This window comes from Poecilia latipinna, unplaced genomic scaffold (genome assembly GCF_001443285.1).
Source record: "Poecilia latipinna isolate Pla-1442-1.1 unplaced genomic scaffold, P_latipinna-1.0 Scaffold87, whole genome shotgun sequence".
In the NCBI taxonomy this organism is placed as follows: Eukaryota; Metazoa; Chordata; class Actinopteri; order Cyprinodontiformes; family Poeciliidae; genus Poecilia; species Poecilia latipinna.
The window spans coordinates 603,565-621,193 of record NW_015112703.1 but is presented as its reverse complement, the minus strand read 5'-3'; the positions used below and the strand labels follow the sequence as shown (position 1 = coordinate 621,193).

General features: G+C 38.3%; 1 protein-coding gene across 2 annotated transcripts; it reads left to right on the top strand.

Annotated features, from left to right (window-relative positions):
- Positions 1-197: 197 nt before the first annotated feature.
- On the top strand, positions 198-17,118 carry LOC106940208 (proto-oncogene DBL-like). 2 transcript variants are annotated; one of them, XM_015022888.1, is made up of 26 exons: positions 198-496; positions 3,206-3,340; positions 3,477-3,593; positions 3,692-3,841; positions 3,956-4,080; positions 4,212-4,326; positions 4,414-4,533; positions 5,767-5,958; positions 6,089-6,280; positions 6,347-6,527; positions 6,762-6,850; positions 7,547-7,647; positions 7,780-7,846; positions 7,979-8,094; positions 8,216-8,285; positions 8,368-8,460; positions 8,561-8,653; positions 9,354-9,479; positions 9,607-9,816; positions 10,209-10,301; positions 10,885-10,963; positions 11,206-11,251; positions 12,856-13,028; positions 13,567-13,679; positions 13,833-13,945; positions 14,048-17,118. In XM_015022888.1, exons 1-26 carry the CDS (start codon positions 446-448, stop codon positions 14,127-14,129), a joined length of 3,042 nt encoding a protein of 1,013 aa, XP_014878374.1. In that variant the 5' UTR covers positions 198-445; the 3' UTR covers positions 14,130-17,118. The 2 variants fall into 2 exon arrangements, with proteins under 2 accessions (XP_014878374.1, XP_014878377.1); XM_015022891.1 differs by having other exon boundaries at positions 199-496; positions 12,931-13,028.
- Positions 17,119-17,629: the final 511 nt, after the last annotated feature.

Sequence of the window (17,629 nt, the reverse complement as noted above, 5' to 3'; positions counted from 1 at the left end):
ATTTTAAGGTTTTTATCCAGGTCTGTCTTAAATTATGTTTTAAAAAAACGTGTTGAAAGAAAGGGAAAGTGTTTTTTTTTTTTTTTTTTTTTTAAACATTTTCTTTTTACAATTACAATCGTGTGTGGCAGGTTTTTCTATGAATTCAGTCGAGTGGCAGAGATTAGAGTTATGTTCGCAGCAGTAATAGCAGTGGAGCCGTTGTTTGCTTTAATACTAACGTAGCTGCTAATAGTTTTGACGTCAGGTGAGTGCAGCACAACACGCCCCTCCATCCCGGTGCAGAGCAGAGGACGTCTGGTGCGCACTGAGCGCGCCTCTCGGCCCGCCCGGACACTGCAGTGGAGGTACCGAGCCATCGCTGCGGCTGCTCGCTCCCGACTCTACTTCCCTCTACAGCCGGTCCGGGTCGGGACAGAACAGGGGGGATAAACCGCTGGGAGCCATGGCCGAATCCAACATGCGGTGGGGGTTCCCCCGTCTGCGCCGGGCCGCGGTAAGCTCCGCCGGGAGGTGGGGAATGTGGGAGGCTTCAGACTGGGCGGTGAAGGATAGCTACTGCAGCAAAGAGAGATAATACTGTTTTACACTGCGACACCGACGGTGTGATGTGTTTTTAAGACGCAATGCATTTTAACACGCCTATCTCCTAGAGGCTGCAGAGTGCAGCTCAATGTCAATAAGTCTGGGTTTGGTGTAGGACAGGCCAATGACAAATGTGCTTGGATTGGACCTGAAGGTGCAAAACAAAAAGCTTTCCTGGGAGACCAAAGAAGTGAAGATGTCGTTAAAGCCCTGTTTGTGTATTAAGTCAAATCAGCCTAGTTGATCTTTATATACTGCACAGCTGTGCAATGCTGATGTTCTTACAAGTTTTGGTTACATCATCATGGCTGCTGGGTGAGAAAAAATAAGATTCACAATTTGAACTTAAGTTGGATTTCCTGTAAGAATGAAAGATTTCATAGATTTTGCGGACAGGTCCACATTTTATTTGTAAAGGTGTGTTTGTAGGTGGACAGTGCACTTTTAACATGTCTTTCAATATTTTTACAAATCAAACATGATAGGTGTTAATATGCATTCAGACCCCTTCATATCATTAAATACAATTCTGTTGTCACCTAATTGGTAAATAGTGCACAAGTATTTGTGTGAAGGCCTCAAAGGTTTGGTAGAGAGCAAAAGTAAGCAAAAAGCATAATGAAGACCAATGAGCTCTGCAGACAGGACAGGAGTAATGTTACAGAAACATTTACAGCAGAGAAACATTATAAAATAAAAGACCAAAAAGCATCAAGATTTTAACACAACCTATATAGAGGAGACAGCAAATGTGGAGAAAGATGCTCCGATCAGATGAGACAAACTGAACCTTTGGTAGTCATGCTAAACATTATGCATAGCCTCATCATATTGGGGGCTTAGAGTGAATTAGAATGTGAATGGAGCTAAATTAATTGTAATCCTGGATGAAGAACCTTCTGAGGATCTGTGGCAAGAATCGGAAATTAATGTGTACAAATGTCCCCTATCTAATCCAGGAAAACTTTCAAAGGCAACACTGCAGAAATTTCAGTGTCAAAATGTACAAGCGGGTAGAAATATACCCCCAAAAGAGTTGCAACTGTAATTTTAACTTCTAGAGGCTGAATACGAATACATGCTATACTTTAAACTGTTATTTGTTGATTTTTATCCTGAATGAAATCAGAGTAATGTTTACTAGTTTGCTGCTGGACTAAAATGGTTTCATCTTCATGAAAATATTGATAGCAACCATAAAGAAAGAATATTTTCTAAAACACCAGTAAATAACTGCAGATATAGTAATTTTTAATTCGGTGCATGATGTCAAGTGCCTAAGATGTAATCCTCAACGTCCTGCACAAATTGTTGTGAAAATTCTCAATGTTGTTTTGTTTCAGAATAAATTATGATGAACTGGGTGAAAAAAATGCAAAAATAATCAGTTCATATCTGTTCAAACTGTCTTTTTAAAGTAAAGCTAAATATGAATTCTTACAACCAGAGTTTTCAAATCAGATTTCGAGTGCTTTTAAATTCTACCTGAAGATAAGATAAGGTTTGCCTTGCAACTTCTGCTGAAATCTGAAATGTTGATTTTGAAAAAGAAAATGCTTTAATTTCTGCAAAATCTAAAATGTACAATCTGCTTCAGTTATTTTACCATAGAAAACACAGCTGTAAATGACAGTATGACAGTAACTAACTGGCATTCAGCTGCCAATTAGTTTATTACAACAAAGAAAATGTGCTTGTTTGTTGGGAGCTTGGCTTGACAGCTGAGACTGAAGGAAGATGTTTCACCAAGCAGCAGAGTGAGTAAGAAGAGCTGATTTTTAGAGGCACTGAAGTGCAACAGAAGCTGAAAGATCTGCCAGACTGACATTGAAGGATGCTGATGCTGTGTTAAGCTTCGCACTCTTCCTCTGAGTTGGCAGTCTGACTCCTGTAGCGCCGTCTCTCTGTTTCCTGCCTGCCAGAAGTAACAGAAGAAGTCACAAAAATCTGTCTGTTGCAGCAGAAACAATAATATTTTCAGAATAATTATGTCTGTAATACTTGGAATATATGGGTTTTTTTTTTATGCCTGAAATTTAAAAATTATCTGTGCTGCATGTTTGTCATTTGGCTGACACAATCAGTCTGGTGTTCTGCAATGCAAAGCATTTTTTTTTTATTGTGAAACAAGTTGAAAGACAGAAAGATTTATATCTATTTGTATTCTCCACACAAACACTTTCTGCATCATTGCAAGAATATATGCAGCTTGAATTTCAGCTTATATTTAGCTTGTTAGATGGACTCTGAGCTGAAAGCCCACATTTAATTTCAGTGGGTCAGAAACTAAAGTTGTTGTGGGACTTGTTGGGAGGAAGAGTTGAGAAAGAATAAAAAAAATTATAAAGAGACACAAACCAATTTCAAGGCCTCAGAAGCAAAATTATTTTTAAGCCATTTTTGATATATACAGCATTTTTACAACTGTTACTTGATTTTGCTATAAATGACCTGAAAAATACATAATACTCTCATTTAGAAGATTTTTAAAAAAGTTTGTTTCTTTTGAAGCAAAAGATGTCAAAGATTTTTGCACAGTCTGAAATTTTTAAGTTGTATTTTTGTATAGAATTCAGGAGTTCATGAAAGAAAGAAATGAATTACCATTTATTTCTTGTAGACTTCTTTTCCTGGCAACCTTCACTTGGTCTTGGTGCTTCGCCCCACCAGCTTGCTGAGCTCCACCCCCAGTCCATCCTCCAGCACAGATCTGGGCTTTCGCTTCAGCCAGGATGACTTCCTCCTAAAGATGCCGGTAAAAAGACTTTACCGAATATCACACAGCATGTTTTGCATGCGACACTGCATTTAGTTAACTTTCTGATTTTGTAAATGTTAGACAGAAACTAGCGAGTTGGACTCAGGGTTTATTTTTGCTCTGTGTCTTGCAGGTGGTGATGCTGCGCTCAGTGGGTGACCTGCTGCGCTACATCGATGAAAACCACCTGGCATCAGACTTTACTGCAAAGGTGGAATATTGCCAAAGCGACTGGGTCCTCCTGCGATCGGTAAACGGCTAACTGATGTTAATCCACCACAGCAAGTCATGCTCATGAAATGTCATCTGTTTTTATGCTTTTGGGTGACCATTTGTTTGTTTTTGCAGTCCATTGAGACCTTTGCAGTGACGGTGAAAGAGATCGCTCAGCTGCTGCAGGGATTCGGCTCTGAGCTGTCTGAGACCGAACTCCCAGATGAAGCTAATGCCATTGAATTCCTGCTCCACTCCCACTCACATCGATACAGACAGATGAAGGTGGCACTTCCTCACTGTCCATCCTTGTCTTTTTTTCTGTCTTTTATGCCAGTTTTTTTCCTTTATTTTAGGTGCATGTTGCTTCAGCTTTGGGTGTTTTTCTTGTTTTGTCAGGATGACATCCGGGGCGTGCTGAAAGAAGGACGCCTGCTGCTGTCAAACCTGGAAACAGTTAAAGCTGCAAAGAGAGAAGTTGAGGAAGAGCGGGAGATACAAGCCGACATGGAAACTGTTCAGAGGTGCTGTTCATGTGAAAAATTCCAGGATCATTTCTTAGAAATCTTTAGTTGTATTTAGATTTAGTTTGAAAATGTGAACTTTATTTAAGCAGGGAGTTTGTTTGGGAGTGTGCCTGCTGTGTGTATTTCAGGCTTCTGGCACAGCTCAGAGACATGGAGGAGGCATTTGATGGTTTCTTTGAAAAACACCACCTGAAGCTGCAGCAGTACCTCCAGCTGCTGCATTACGAAAGCAGCTTCCAGCAGGTGGGATAATTGGTGTTTGTGCTCTCACTCCCATAAAAGTCAATTTAGCCAGGGCTCTTGATTTAAACTCTTGTGGTTTGTGTGTAGATGGATGAGGTGCTGGAGCGGATCTCGGCCCAGGAGAAGGAAATCGCCTGTGTGGGAACTACAGTGGTTCAGACAGAACAGCTACTTAAAGATCTGGACAGTCTGGATAAACGAGCTCAGGTCATGAAACACACACAAAGATTCACTTCACTCAATGTTCAGGTGCATCTCAACAAATGACAGCAATATTGAAAAGTTACTGAATTCAAAAGGTGAAACTCATTTTTCAGATGAATTCAACAGAATGATGTTTTCAAGGCTATATTTATGTTAAATGTGATTTTTCTTTCACTCACACCTAATGAAGCATTGTGAGTCATAATATCACATCAGATCAATAAAAATGTTTTTTAATATAGAAATGTGGGCTTAATCAAAAATGAGATGGTATTGTTTCCCATTTTGAGCCTTTAAAGTGTAAATCAAAAGTAAATAGTCAATAGTAGTTGGATGATTCTGTCTCATTTAAAATAAAAAGATGTGGATATTGAATCTTGGGATGAAGCTGGATTATAATATCATAATGAATAGTAGTAATGTAATTAGAATAAAGAGGGATGATTTTGAACCTTTATAAAAATACATTTATGTGTAAACAAACCATTATGGCTAGTTACTTGAAAAGTTAAATGGAGATATCGGAGATTCTTTAAGAGACTCATCACACAAATTGATAGAAAATTGGACATCAAATAAGGCTTTGGTTTTCTGAAATTTGTTGGGGAAATTTTTCAAAAATATATATATATTTTTTTTAGAATTGTGTTAATGGCTCTAATAAAGTAGCAGGAGACAAACACTTAACATCATTCTCCACCTCCTGAGCAACACCGCTCTTCCACCAACCAGACCAGAAACACAAAGACCAGGATTCCCATAATTTAAACAAAACACTTCTACCTAAAAACTCGTGCTCACTTGGTGACTCACTTAGTGACCAAGATCATGCAGCACATTCACCACCAAACTGCCATGAAACCAGCTGCTCTTCCAGCCTTGTACTCTCCTCATCAAGTGGAATCAGTTTCCTCTGCTGTCTGTAGAAACCTAACAACAAAAATATGCTGACACTGCTGCGTGCATCTTTCCAGACTATTTTTATTCTACCTTCATCTACATTGTACATTTCTTCACACTAACTGTTGTCAGAGTTGGTGGGCCACAGAAAAACGAATACAAGGAGTAACACAGAAATGCTTTATTACTTTGTTTTTTAAGAGAAACTTCTTGTTCGAGTGACATGACCCACAAGGTTTACGTGCTACATTTGTTCTCAAAAGAAGGAAAACTGTCAGTGAAGTTTAATGAAATGTTCACACCCTGACATTGGGCGTTTAATTTGGTGTACATCAGGAGGAGATGAATCGGGCCCAGGTTGTGATCCTGCACGGCCACCAGCTGGCTGCCAACCACCACTACGCTCTGGCGCTCATCGTCCAGCGCTGCAACGAGCTGCGACATCACTGTGATGTCATCAGCACTGCCATACGCACCAAGCGGGCCTCGCTCACCCGGACACGAGACCTGCTGCGGCGCCTTGAGGAGGTAAAAATCATAAGCTGTCTCGATCTGCCAATCTTTGTTTAGTCCTTTATTTATGTTTGTTTGAAATTTGTGATATTTTCTTTGTTATTTAAGAAAAGTGTATAGTTTTTCCTTGCTCTTTTTTTGGCAGGCTCTTCGTTGGTGTGATGAGGGGGCCTATCTGCTTGCCAGCCAGATGGTGGACAAGTTCCAAACTAAAGAGGGAGCTCAGGAGGCTCTGCAATACCTGAGCAGCCACCAGGAGAGGGCGCCGTCTGTTGTAAAAAACACCCAGGACACGCTGAGCCTGGAGTTTGAAGCTGTGCTCACACCTCAGCTGCAGGTAGCTGTTTGCTGTGCTGCTGCCTCAGTCGCAGCTACAGGATTTCACACTTTTGTCTCTTCGCAGTCCCAGATTACCATGGTGAAAGAGAAGCTGAGCTCAGTTCAGTGCATGATCAGAAACAGAGAGCAGTGTTTGAAAAAGCTTGCAGATGTGCAGGTTCGACCCATACAGCTGGTGGCGCCTCGGCCTGAACCGGATCAAGCCGTACTCCGCTGCAAGTCTCCCCTCTTCTCCCCGAAACACGGTACGGGCCGCCTCAGCTGCCTCTTCAAATGTTTAGCTTCTGTTATATTTTATTTGTTTATGGCACTTTTCTTCTGGACAGCATAACACTTGAATTGTTCACCGCAGTTCATTTTGATCTGATCTGCTGCTGATGATTTTAAATGTACCATGATTTCTTTTTAATGTTGATGTTTCCACTTGCATCAGTGTTATTTCGTTTCCTCTGTGTTTATTTGTGTGGCGTTTCCTACAGGTGTGGACTTCAATGTCTTGAACTCAAAGTTCTCATTTGATCTCCTTCCTGGCAAAAGAGCTACAAGGAGAAACAACAGCCCGCGCAAGGTGTGTGTTCATTATGCATTGTCTATATAAGGAATATTTTTATTTCCGACTTAAGATTTTGCCCCATATTAATCCAGAAATTCATTAGAAAATCTGGTAATTATGTTTCTATATCTGCAGTATCCTGTAATACTTACCACAAATGTGAAGATGTTGAAAAAATATGTTTTTTACTGCTGTGTCCTGGTTACACACAGAAACATTAGGAAGATACGATTTATGTTTATTTTATTGTACTTTCTTTATATTATTATTAATGATATTGAAAGAAATAATCAAATCACCAATGCCATAGTTATTACTAGCCCTAAAAAGTCCCTAAAATTCTTGAAACTGCAGCAATATTTACATTTTTCTGTCAGAAATTGATTGGAAATGAGGGGTTGTTGCATGAAACATACATGTATAGCATGGTGATCCAAAGATCCTGGGAACCTGTCAAGAGTGCACTCCATCATTATGTTATTGAAATATCCAGATATTTTAAATCACAACATGGTGGATTCTACCAATAACCTGAAAACTGGTGATCAGTGTGTCTTTCAACTGCATAATGGCCCAAAACAAACGGCCAAATCTCTAGAAACGTCAGCCATCGTAGCCTCCAAAATGAAAACAAAACCTGTTTAATGTGCTGCTTCTTTCTGTGTGATTAGTGTTAAATTTCACCGTCTCACTGTGGGTGTGTTTTGTCAGATTGAGGTGATGCATGATTACCAAGGTAACCGCAGCTACCTGTATGGTCCCAACCCTGAAACTGATTCAGAAGCAGAGGACAATCCAGAGCAGGTCACACGGTAAGTGACCCCTGACACCTCAGACTTTCAAATTTGACCTCTGCTCTAACTATGTATTTGTTTAATCTGCATCTTTTTCTGCATTACATTATTTTTCTCTTTTGAATTTGTCTCTTTTTTGGACTGTTTTAGGCACATTATGAAGGAACTGATAGCTACAGAGAGGATCTATGTTGATGAACTGCTCTCTGTTCTTCTGGTGAGTTTGCATTTTTAGTTAAAGCAGCTCAAAGAAAAAATCAAGATTAGAAAAAAAATATATATTTTTGCTTTACATTTCTTGACTTAGTTTCCCATTTGTTTTGCCTGGCCTTTATTTCTGGTTTATCAGGGTTACAGGGCAGAAATGGAGGATCCCTCCATGTCTTATCTTCTTCCCTCGGCTCTCCGCTACCAGAAAGATGTTCTGTTCGGCAACATGCCAGAGATATACCAGTTCCACAGCAGGCAAGCCTTCAGGCTCACTCACACAGATCTCACCAGCTCTCACTGAGTCGTCCTTCCTTTCCTCTCTTTTTGCTCTAATCAGATCTTCTTGCCTTTTTCTTCTCCTGGATTTTCTGTTTAGGATCTTCCTCCATGATCTGCAGGCTTGCCTTGAAACACCAGAGAGGGTGGGGGCTTGTTTTCTGCAGCGGGTGAGTAGACAGGATGTGAGGACCGATTCAAAGTTGATCAAAAAAGCATAAACTAAGTGGAACCTCATGTGTGCTTGAGTAGAAAGACAAATTCCAGGTGTACGAACGTTACTGCCAAAACAAACCCTGCTCTGAGCTGCTCTGGAGGCAGTGCTCGGATTCGCCGTTTTTCCAGGTAGTTACATGAAGCACACATGTGGAAACTCTCTACTCCATTTACGTTTTCATCATTAAACTCTGTGCTTTTGACATATTTTTGTTTTTGTAACTCTCAGGAGTGCCAGAAAAAGTTGGACCACAAGTTGGGCCTGGATTCTTATCTTCTGAAACCAATCCAACGCCTCACTAAGTACCAGCTGCTGCTTAAGGTTTTAGGATCCTACAGAAATCTGTTTCACATGAATGAAAAAACAAACATTTTAGGTACACTCTGCAAAAACACCAAATCTCAATAAGAATTTGTGTCTAGTTTCTAATGCATATATCTCAGTACACTTGAAATGAGACAAAACTAACTTATAAGTAACTTTTCAGCAATAAACAGGAGCTTATTTTAAGTAAATAATTATTTAATATTGATTAAAAAGTACCAGTTCCACTGGCAGATTATTCCACTTTTCCCAATGACCTACAGTTTGCCTAAAAGTTACTTAGAGCTTAGTTTTGTCTTTTTTCAAGTGCACTAAGATAGTTGCATTAGAAACTAGAGCAGAATTACATAGTAAGATTTAGTGTTTTTGCAGCGTATTACATCAAAGGTTCGGTAATAAAAGTTAAGATAATTTGCTTTTTTCTTTTGCTTGTTACATGCACTTGGTAACAAAATGATAATTTTCTGTCAGATCAAAACTCTTGGTTCCAAACTTCATTTTAATATTCATGCAAAACAAAACAAGGGACTGAGACTCTTGTAGATGTTTCTAAACAGGCACAACAATACAAACTCAAATGTAGATTCGATTTCATCAATTTGCTGCTCGGCAGACTGGCTGACAGTGATTTCCAGTTTGACTAGATTAGATTATGCAGAAGCTGCTGACATTTCCTGCTGTGTCTGCCTTTACTCAGGAGCTCTGGAAACACTGTGTGGAGGAGCGCTACCGCTGTGAACTCCAGGAGGCGCTGGATTCCATGCTGGAGCTGCTGAAGTCTGTCAACGACTCCATGCATCAGATAGCCATCACAGGATATCCGGTACCAGCAAACCAAACCAATAAATTAATTCATCTGATTTAATGCGTACTGCTGCTAAAACTAGCAAAAACATTCTTTCAGTGAGGATCTTCTTGAGCTTTAGGAGGATCTGTGTCTTGGTTTTCAGGGTGATATTAGCCAGCTGGGCCGCATAATCCTCCAGGGCAGCTTCAGTGTGTGGATCAGTCACAAACGGGCAGCGGTGCGAATGAAGGAGCTGGCCAGATTCAAACCCATGCAGCGACATCTCTTCCTCTACGATCACGCACTGCTCTTCTGCAAGCGGCGAGACGAGGACAGCCATGACAGCTTCTACAGCTTCAAGTCCTGCCTCCGAGTTAAGATCTAGCTCTCGCTCCAGGATGCAGTAAAATGATGTGTCAAAGAAATGAGGGTGATGTTGAGAGTCAGGTAGTGAGTTGGTGGGGGTCTTCTCCTAAACTTGGGTTAATATTGTAAATGAAGCTCATAGTATGACTGCAGTTTGTTTTGTGCAGCTGATTACTAATTAGATCTTGAGCAACCAGTTTGTGGATTTCCTTTATTTTCAGTCCAGAATTTAAGGATTGTTTATGTAAACTGCAAATGAAAGCCTGGCATCTTGGTAGTAACAACACTATTTTTCCTGGTGCACATTGAGTATCAAATCTGTATTGACAATGGCAGCTAGATCACTAAAAACCCACTGATAATATAAAGCTGTTTTATGTCATCCCTGTTTTTCTCTAGATGAGCACTGTGGTCATCACAGAAACTGTGAAAGGAGATGTCAAGAAATTTGAAATCTGCTACAGTGGCAGAGAAGTTGTTTATTTAGTTCAGGTATGTTGCTTTTGTTTGCTATTTTATATCAAGTTACATATAATTTCAGGGTAACACTTTATTTGAAGGGGTTGAATAAGACTGTCATGACACTGTCATAAACATGACATAACACCTGTCATGAACATGAATAAGCCTTCATGAATATTTATGACTGTTGTCATAAAGCATCATTTAGTCAATTATGACACTTTTAATACAAAGTTGACATTATTGAAAATGTCTTTGTTATGACAACTTGACATGAACCAAGAAATCATTACTGATATAAATTTGTTATAAAAGTATTAATGATTGCACTTTAAAAATTAGGTAACTTTATGTTATTAAAGGTAAAGTTTAAACAGTAATGATTTCTTGGTTAATGTCAAGTTGTCATAACAAAGACATTTTGAATAATGTCAACTTTGTATTAAAAGTGCCATAATTTATCGAATGACGCTTTATGACAACAGTCATAAATATTCATGAAGGCTTATTCATGTTTATGACAGTCTTATTCACCCCCCTTCAAATAAAGTGTTACCTAATTTCATCCTTAAACTTGTTTTTCTGTGGTCTGTGTGTGTGCTGTCTGTCCTAGGCTCCCACGGTGGAGGTCAAAGTCACCTGGCTGAACGAGATTCAAAAAATACTGGCCAACCCACAGAAACTACGACAAGGTTTCTACCACTTACATTGTTCAGTTAAAACATGTCTTAACGTGTTTTAAGCAAATGCCAGTTTTACAGTCAAACTTGCAATCTTCTATAATTTGTACATGTAAAGTAATACTTCAGAACTGTACTTATTTAGTGTTGCTGTTTCCTTACAGAGTTTTTTTCTGCTCTCCCAATTTAATGTGGTTTATAAACTCAAATTCAACCAGATGTAACCCAGGTGTGTCTGTCTTCATCTTCCTCAGATGAAGATTCTTCTCTTGCTCTCCCAGACAACCTTCTCTCTGACAGGTGACTCGCTTTTAAAGATCTCAGTCATCCAAACTGCTGGTCAGATAATTATGTACACTCATCATTGATATTAATATTATATATATTCTGATATTTTAACAGCACAATTTCATCCATCCATTTTCCAATACTATTACGACATACAACCTCTGTGATTAAAAAAATCATAGAATTTGCTGCACAAGTTTGACTTAATGCTAATTTTCTATAATATACACAGCGCTAACGCCACAGGCTCAAATATGTACATTTGCTACCTCTAGTATTTGGATAAATGTCCCTCAGCAAATTGATCTCAACCACATGCTTTTTATAGACAGGAGTGAGTTTCTGTCATACTTCCCAGGAATATGAGACAAAAATTAAAACACATATTTTTTGTTTATTTTTTATGCCATTTTTCAAATGCCTTTTAATGAAAGTTCAGGCTCATCAGGATATGATTAGCTGTATTTCTTTATAGGTGTTTTATATTTTTGTGTATGTTAAAGTAACAGTGATTGGTGTTTGCATGCCAGCATGTTATGGGTTTGGGGAATGTGTGTCATATTATGAAAAACATTGTTATTTCATGTCTAGGTAACCTTTTTTGTTTGTTTTATAATTTCCAACACATTTTACCAACAGATGAAAACAAACAGCATTGTTTCCATGCATGATATTATAGATTTATGTTTTACCAAAAGGCCTTCATTATCCATTTAAGATAAGAAATTTCTCAGCTTCCAGAAAGTGAATAAGAGACGTTTTTTGGTATGAAGATGAACTAAATTAGTTTCAAGTAAAAGTGTGAATGAGTGATATCACAAAACTAGGGAATGCGAATAATTACGCAAGTAAAAAAATAAATTTTGAACACAGAAAACCATCTACAATTCAACACAATATGTTATCAGTAAAAAGGTAAACAAAACAGATTATGTTTTTTCTTCAGGCCAGTTTTAAGAAGAAGCTTTAAAATTTGAGGACAGGTTGATGTCTGAAAATTTATGATGTTTATCAGTTTATTCCAGAGATGTGGAGCATAAAATAGAAAGACAGTTCAACAAAATTCTGTATAATAAACTACAGCCTATCACTATAGTATCTAGTCTTTTAGATTGCTTGGAGGAGACTGTCTTGAAAGACCTTTTGGCTTTTTGATTAGAGACCATTTTTAAATACCTTATTTCTGCTTTATGTAGGAAATGGGTGAACTTCATTTAATCAGAAGTATTTTTCTACTCACTGTTTTTTTTTTTTTCTCAATTCACTTGATTTGGACGTACCATTCCCACCCATCTGCTACTTAAAGCAAATTAAACTATACTTTGGGTTATTTGCAAATGAAATACATATACCTGACCTTTCTCATGTGTTTGTGTAGAATTTTGCTTAAATAAAATAACAATTCCATATATTGCAGCACTCTAAGATGTCTGTGTTTGAACGCAGTTCGAAATCAGAGGCTGAAATATATGTTGTTGCAAAATGAGTGGAATGCAGAGTGAACCTCCAGAATGTGGCTGAGGTTTGACCTTGGTTTCTGTGACACGGTGGATGTTTGTTTGCCTGTCCTGTTTGCTCGTGTCTGTGTTTCTGTGGCCATGCGTTGTTTTTCTTAGCACATCAGAGATGTGTGTGTCGTGGGGCGCCGCGCCGGTGGGAGGCTGCTCAGCGTGTCTTCCTGTTCCTCACAGTTCCTCAGCAACAAGCCACGCCCACAAGTACAGAGGGGAGGAGTCGACGCATTCAAGCCCCGCCCACTCCGACCCTGTGGTTCACTCGCCTCGACGTAGTGAGTTGGAAAACTGCAATATCAAAGTGAAAACTGAATTTTACAACATAATGACATCTAAATAAGTCTTTGTATGAATATCACCTTCTTTAAAGTGACAGACCTAATTCAACAAAGTTGCATCTACTTAGTACTGACTTAGTAGATGGGGAATATATATGCAATCACTTATTTTATGTTATTTTCTTTTTGTAGAAATCAGTTTTAACTTTTTTGTCAAAAAAGCCAAATTTTGCTGATCACGATTGATTTGTTGAACCAATAAAAAAGGTAAATGATTTTTTATAGGCACTCTAATAGCGAATGCTAAGCAAGAGTAACTTCATCATCTTCTCTGAAATGTCTGTCTTTTGTATTATTGTAAAGTCTTCTTACAAGCACTTCAAAAAAAGAAAAGTGCTTCTTTCTGTCTGTCCCAGCTCAACAGTTCATTCAGGTCCATCTCTGATCTTTGGTGTTATAAATTTCTGAGGTTTACGTCGTTTCTGTACAGTGTTTCTGGTTTAAAAGTGCAGCAGCTTGGGTTTCGTCTTTTCAGGTTGGCCTGCTCCTGCTCACTCTGTGGCGATCTGCGAGGGCCTGGAGGACTGGGGTGCAACAGACCTCTCTGCCTTATCTGACTCAGATGAGGAGGATCAGCCCTCCCCACTGGTAAACTTTCCTAAAGGGCTGGGAACAAACAAATTATATGTTGTTATGTGGATAAAATGTCATATGATTTAATCACCTACATACAGAAAACAACAAAGCCCAGCTTCCCTTTGGTGTTGGAATAAATCTATATATTTAATTTCTTATGTTCAGGTGGCGGGCAGGTACAGGGTCATGGTAGAAAGCAGCATGGCCAGCTCTGATGACATCATCTTTAACTGCGGCGATGTCATCCAGCTGCTTTATGAGGATTCGTCAGGAGTGTGGTAAACAGAATTCAAATTATAATGCATTCATGGATATTGATTGTCTAAAGAACACAAATCTTAAATGTTTGTTGTGGTCTGACGTGCCGTTTGTAATTTTAGGATGGTGAAGAATATCAGTCGTGGTGAAGAAGGTCGAGTTCAGCCTAAGGACTTGCACAGGATTCTGGGAGAGAGCTGCTGAGAGCCAATCAAAAGCCAGAAAACTCACATCATCCATTCATTTCCTAAACAAATGCAGGCATCTGATTCAGTCAAGTCAGACTGAAACACTCCATCAGCCGCTTATTCGACTTGAAAGAGGCGTGACAGAAGCTGTGTACTACAGGACAGACCTCAGAGGAATGTAAACATTGAAAGCACATACAAGCCATTTTTATCTACTTGCTCTAGCAAAGATGCAGAAGAATGTTTGGACTGGACTGGTTTGGTGGGTCCTCCGCATACTTCCTATATGGACTTTTTTTTGGATGTTGTATAAATAATATTTTCTTATGACATATTTAAAAAACACAAGCAGATAATTATGTACATATCATCTGTGTGCCAAACAGCAAAGCTGATCACTGCAGCTTCTTTTTTTGACATGTTTTTGAATGGGACCTGCATCCTGTAACATTATGGGATGTCTTCTGCAAAGAAGTTGCCACATTAGCTTTGCCCCTCTATTCAGCCATATGTGTTATCTGAGAAGCTCTATGACTTTTTTAGTCCATTCACAAAACATACAAAGCAAGATTGTGGGGATGCAGCTGTGGTAGATCTTCCATGCTGCTGGTCTCTGATCAAACTTACCACCTCATCACATCCACACCAGCAGTCTGTTCTGCCGCTGCTCTGACTTTACCTAGAAGGCTAGGCTTGCTCCATAGCAATAAATAACAACATCATTGAACAGAGTGATCAGTATGCTTTGGGTTCCCTGTGAAATATGAAGTGCTGATACCTCAAAATGTTTTCAGGAAAGTGAAAGGAAGGAGTAGGGTAAGGCTAAGGTGCAAGCAGCTGTTTGTATGGTTCATATTACTCATTTTTAATTGTAAAAGTGCAACTTATAAAGAAGAACTTCAGGGTTCATAACCTCAGTTTGCATTTTGTGATTACGATTTCTTCTGGTTGCACATCTCTAGATATGCATACAGATCATTGAACAGAAAGGTAGTCATGCAGTAAGATCAGGTTTGACGTCAACCTGAGAGGAGGTTTTGAAAATTTGTTGTAACAGAATTTCTTGTCAATGGAGGCAAGCTAAAAAAAAAAGGTAGTAATCATCTTCCTGCTGCATTTACCTGGCACAAAGAGGACACAACAACCAAGAGGTTGTCTTAATTTCTTTTAGGCACCATTATACTTTTCCCACTTCTTGTTGACATTTTGTTGCATGTAAAAAATTACATCTTCACAGCTCAATGTTTTATAATGACAGGCAATGAGTTTTGTTTCTGCGGGTTAACAAATAATAAGATAAACTGACAAAACTTTGGCAGAGAGTAAAGCCACAAGATCATTTATCGGAGTAGGCTCTCATACAGGTGCACATTAGCAAAATCTTGATCTTTGTACAATCTGCATCTATGTCAGTGGTTCTTCCTTCATCTTAAAAATATCAAATAAAAGGATGACGTTTTGCATGCATTCGCGCATGCTAACCATGAAGACAATTTGCAGATGTTTTATTGTAATTCATGGTCATATACATAGATGCATTCTGAGGAAAAGATTGATTTATTTACAGTAAAACTTCTAAGGGATGATGATGGGCAAGTTTAACTTTATTCAGTTTTGTTTAGTAATCTGTGATATTATGCATTCTGCCAATCAGGAACCATTCAGTCAGAGAGAAACGTTATTCACTTATGGTATAATTTCTCATATTATTCCATGTGAACAAAGAAGGGAGGAAAGTAAACCTAATGCTACAATACTGGTCAGTAATCTAGAAGAACTGGAAAAGAATACAAGAAAATAGACTAATGTTCAAAATTAATGTAACTCCCATCTTTTTGTATTTGTCCTCCATTCGTTCTCTGTTTCTGCTTTATTCTTCAGGCCTTTTAATTCATGTGTTGTTCCTTTTCAAACTTTATTATTTGATTGCTGCTTATTAATGTATTCTGAGTAATCACAAATGTATTTGTTCCTCGTCGGGCTTTGCTGCTACAACATATGTAACCTATTCATGAAATGTTTCTTGTCCTCCTAACATTCTTCTGTCAAGCTCAGTGTTTTATTGTTTTCCTTGTGGCTCTGTGTGGACAAATACCTCTATAGATTTGCACTTACCTTTAGCTTTATGTTTGCCTCCTCTGCTGTTTTACACACACAGAACTGTGTTTAGTGTCGGTTATAATTGTAAAAAAAAAAGTATGTAACCAAAGATGAATGGGAGTTGACATGATGAAGAAACAGACAGACGGTTTACTGCCTCTGTAAAAACTGCCAGGACCGACTTTTCCATATTGTCACGGATCTCGTCTAACTCATGGTTTTTCACAGTAAAAGTGTAAAAGGTGGGCACTAAAACACTGCCACTTATAGAAACATGACACTTTTTGAGACGGCTAAATTCAAATGTGAATATGTAAATACAAAGATTATTACTAGTTTAGCATCTAAAATGTATCTAAATAGATAACTTAGGCAGTCAAAAACTATCAACTGGCTTAAACAGATAGGCTAAAAATACACAATATTAATGATATACTAAAAAAATATATACTAAAAAAAAAGTAACCCTCCCAGTAGTACCAAATTTAAGATTAACTTCACCAGTAAAACTAGATTTAATCTCTCTGTATTTAACACCTACAGTTGTACTGTAGCTACTTCTTTGTGAGATTTTTCAAACCAACTCAGAAGTTAGAAATGATTTTGTTCTGTCAGGCTTCATGAACTTGAACTTGTTTGCTGCATTTGCTCACTTTGCACTTTTTTTCTATCCTGTGAAACATTGAACAAGCTTGTATTATAATGCACAATGCCTGTAATTGTTTTGCAAAATGTAAGCACATGGTTATTTCATTTGATTCCACCTGGTTGATGTGTCTAAGCCTAAGGGGTTTATTTCAACTCCTCTTCTGATGTTATGGGTCTTTGTAGAAAAACTCAACTTCATAAAATCACACAAAGATGTTTTAATTTCTTATTGCCTAATAAAACATAATCTCAGCGTTCTTTTGTTGAACTTTTAATTCCTTTATTGAGATGCAGTGGTTTATTGTCAGAGCTGCTACGTCTGGGGCCACAATGTGCCCAATGAATCAACCACAGCTACAGTCTTAAAAAATAGATTTAAATCAACGCTTAGTTTTATTCTTTGACTCCATCACATGATTTTTGGATTGGGATGTTTTGCGTTATAGTTAAGTTAATTTCTAGTCTTATTTTTAAAAACATATTCTTATCGTTTACACTTTTCATGTCTTCATCTGCACCTCGCTGATTTTTAGGTTCCTTCTGCTTTGATTCGATTAAAAAAACTGCTTCCTATTTTCTTCATCACTGATGTACAGAATACAACACTTACTTATAAAACCCCTGTTTTGCTCGCATATGAAATAATTATTTAGCTGGGAAGATTGTCAAACAGAACATTGATCAATGTAGAGCTACCTTAATGTCAAGATGACCGTAACATTTATTTTAAAGGCATTTTGAAGGATACTACTCATTAAAACATGCCTG

Excerpts from the sequence above, each read along its gene's own strand:
- LOC106940208 (XM_015022888.1), top strand. The coding sequence starts at position 446 with ATGGCCGAATCCAACATGCGGTGGGGGTTCCCCCGTCTGCGCCGGGCC. Across the intron at positions 3,594-3,691 it reads ACTGGGTCCTCCTGCGATCG|TCCATTGAGACCTTTGCAGT; the intron begins GTAAACGGCTAA and ends TTGTTTTTGCAG. Across the intron at positions 4,081-4,211 it reads GACATGGAAACTGTTCAGAG|GCTTCTGGCACAGCTCAGAG; the intron begins GTGCTGTTCATG and ends TGTGTATTTCAG.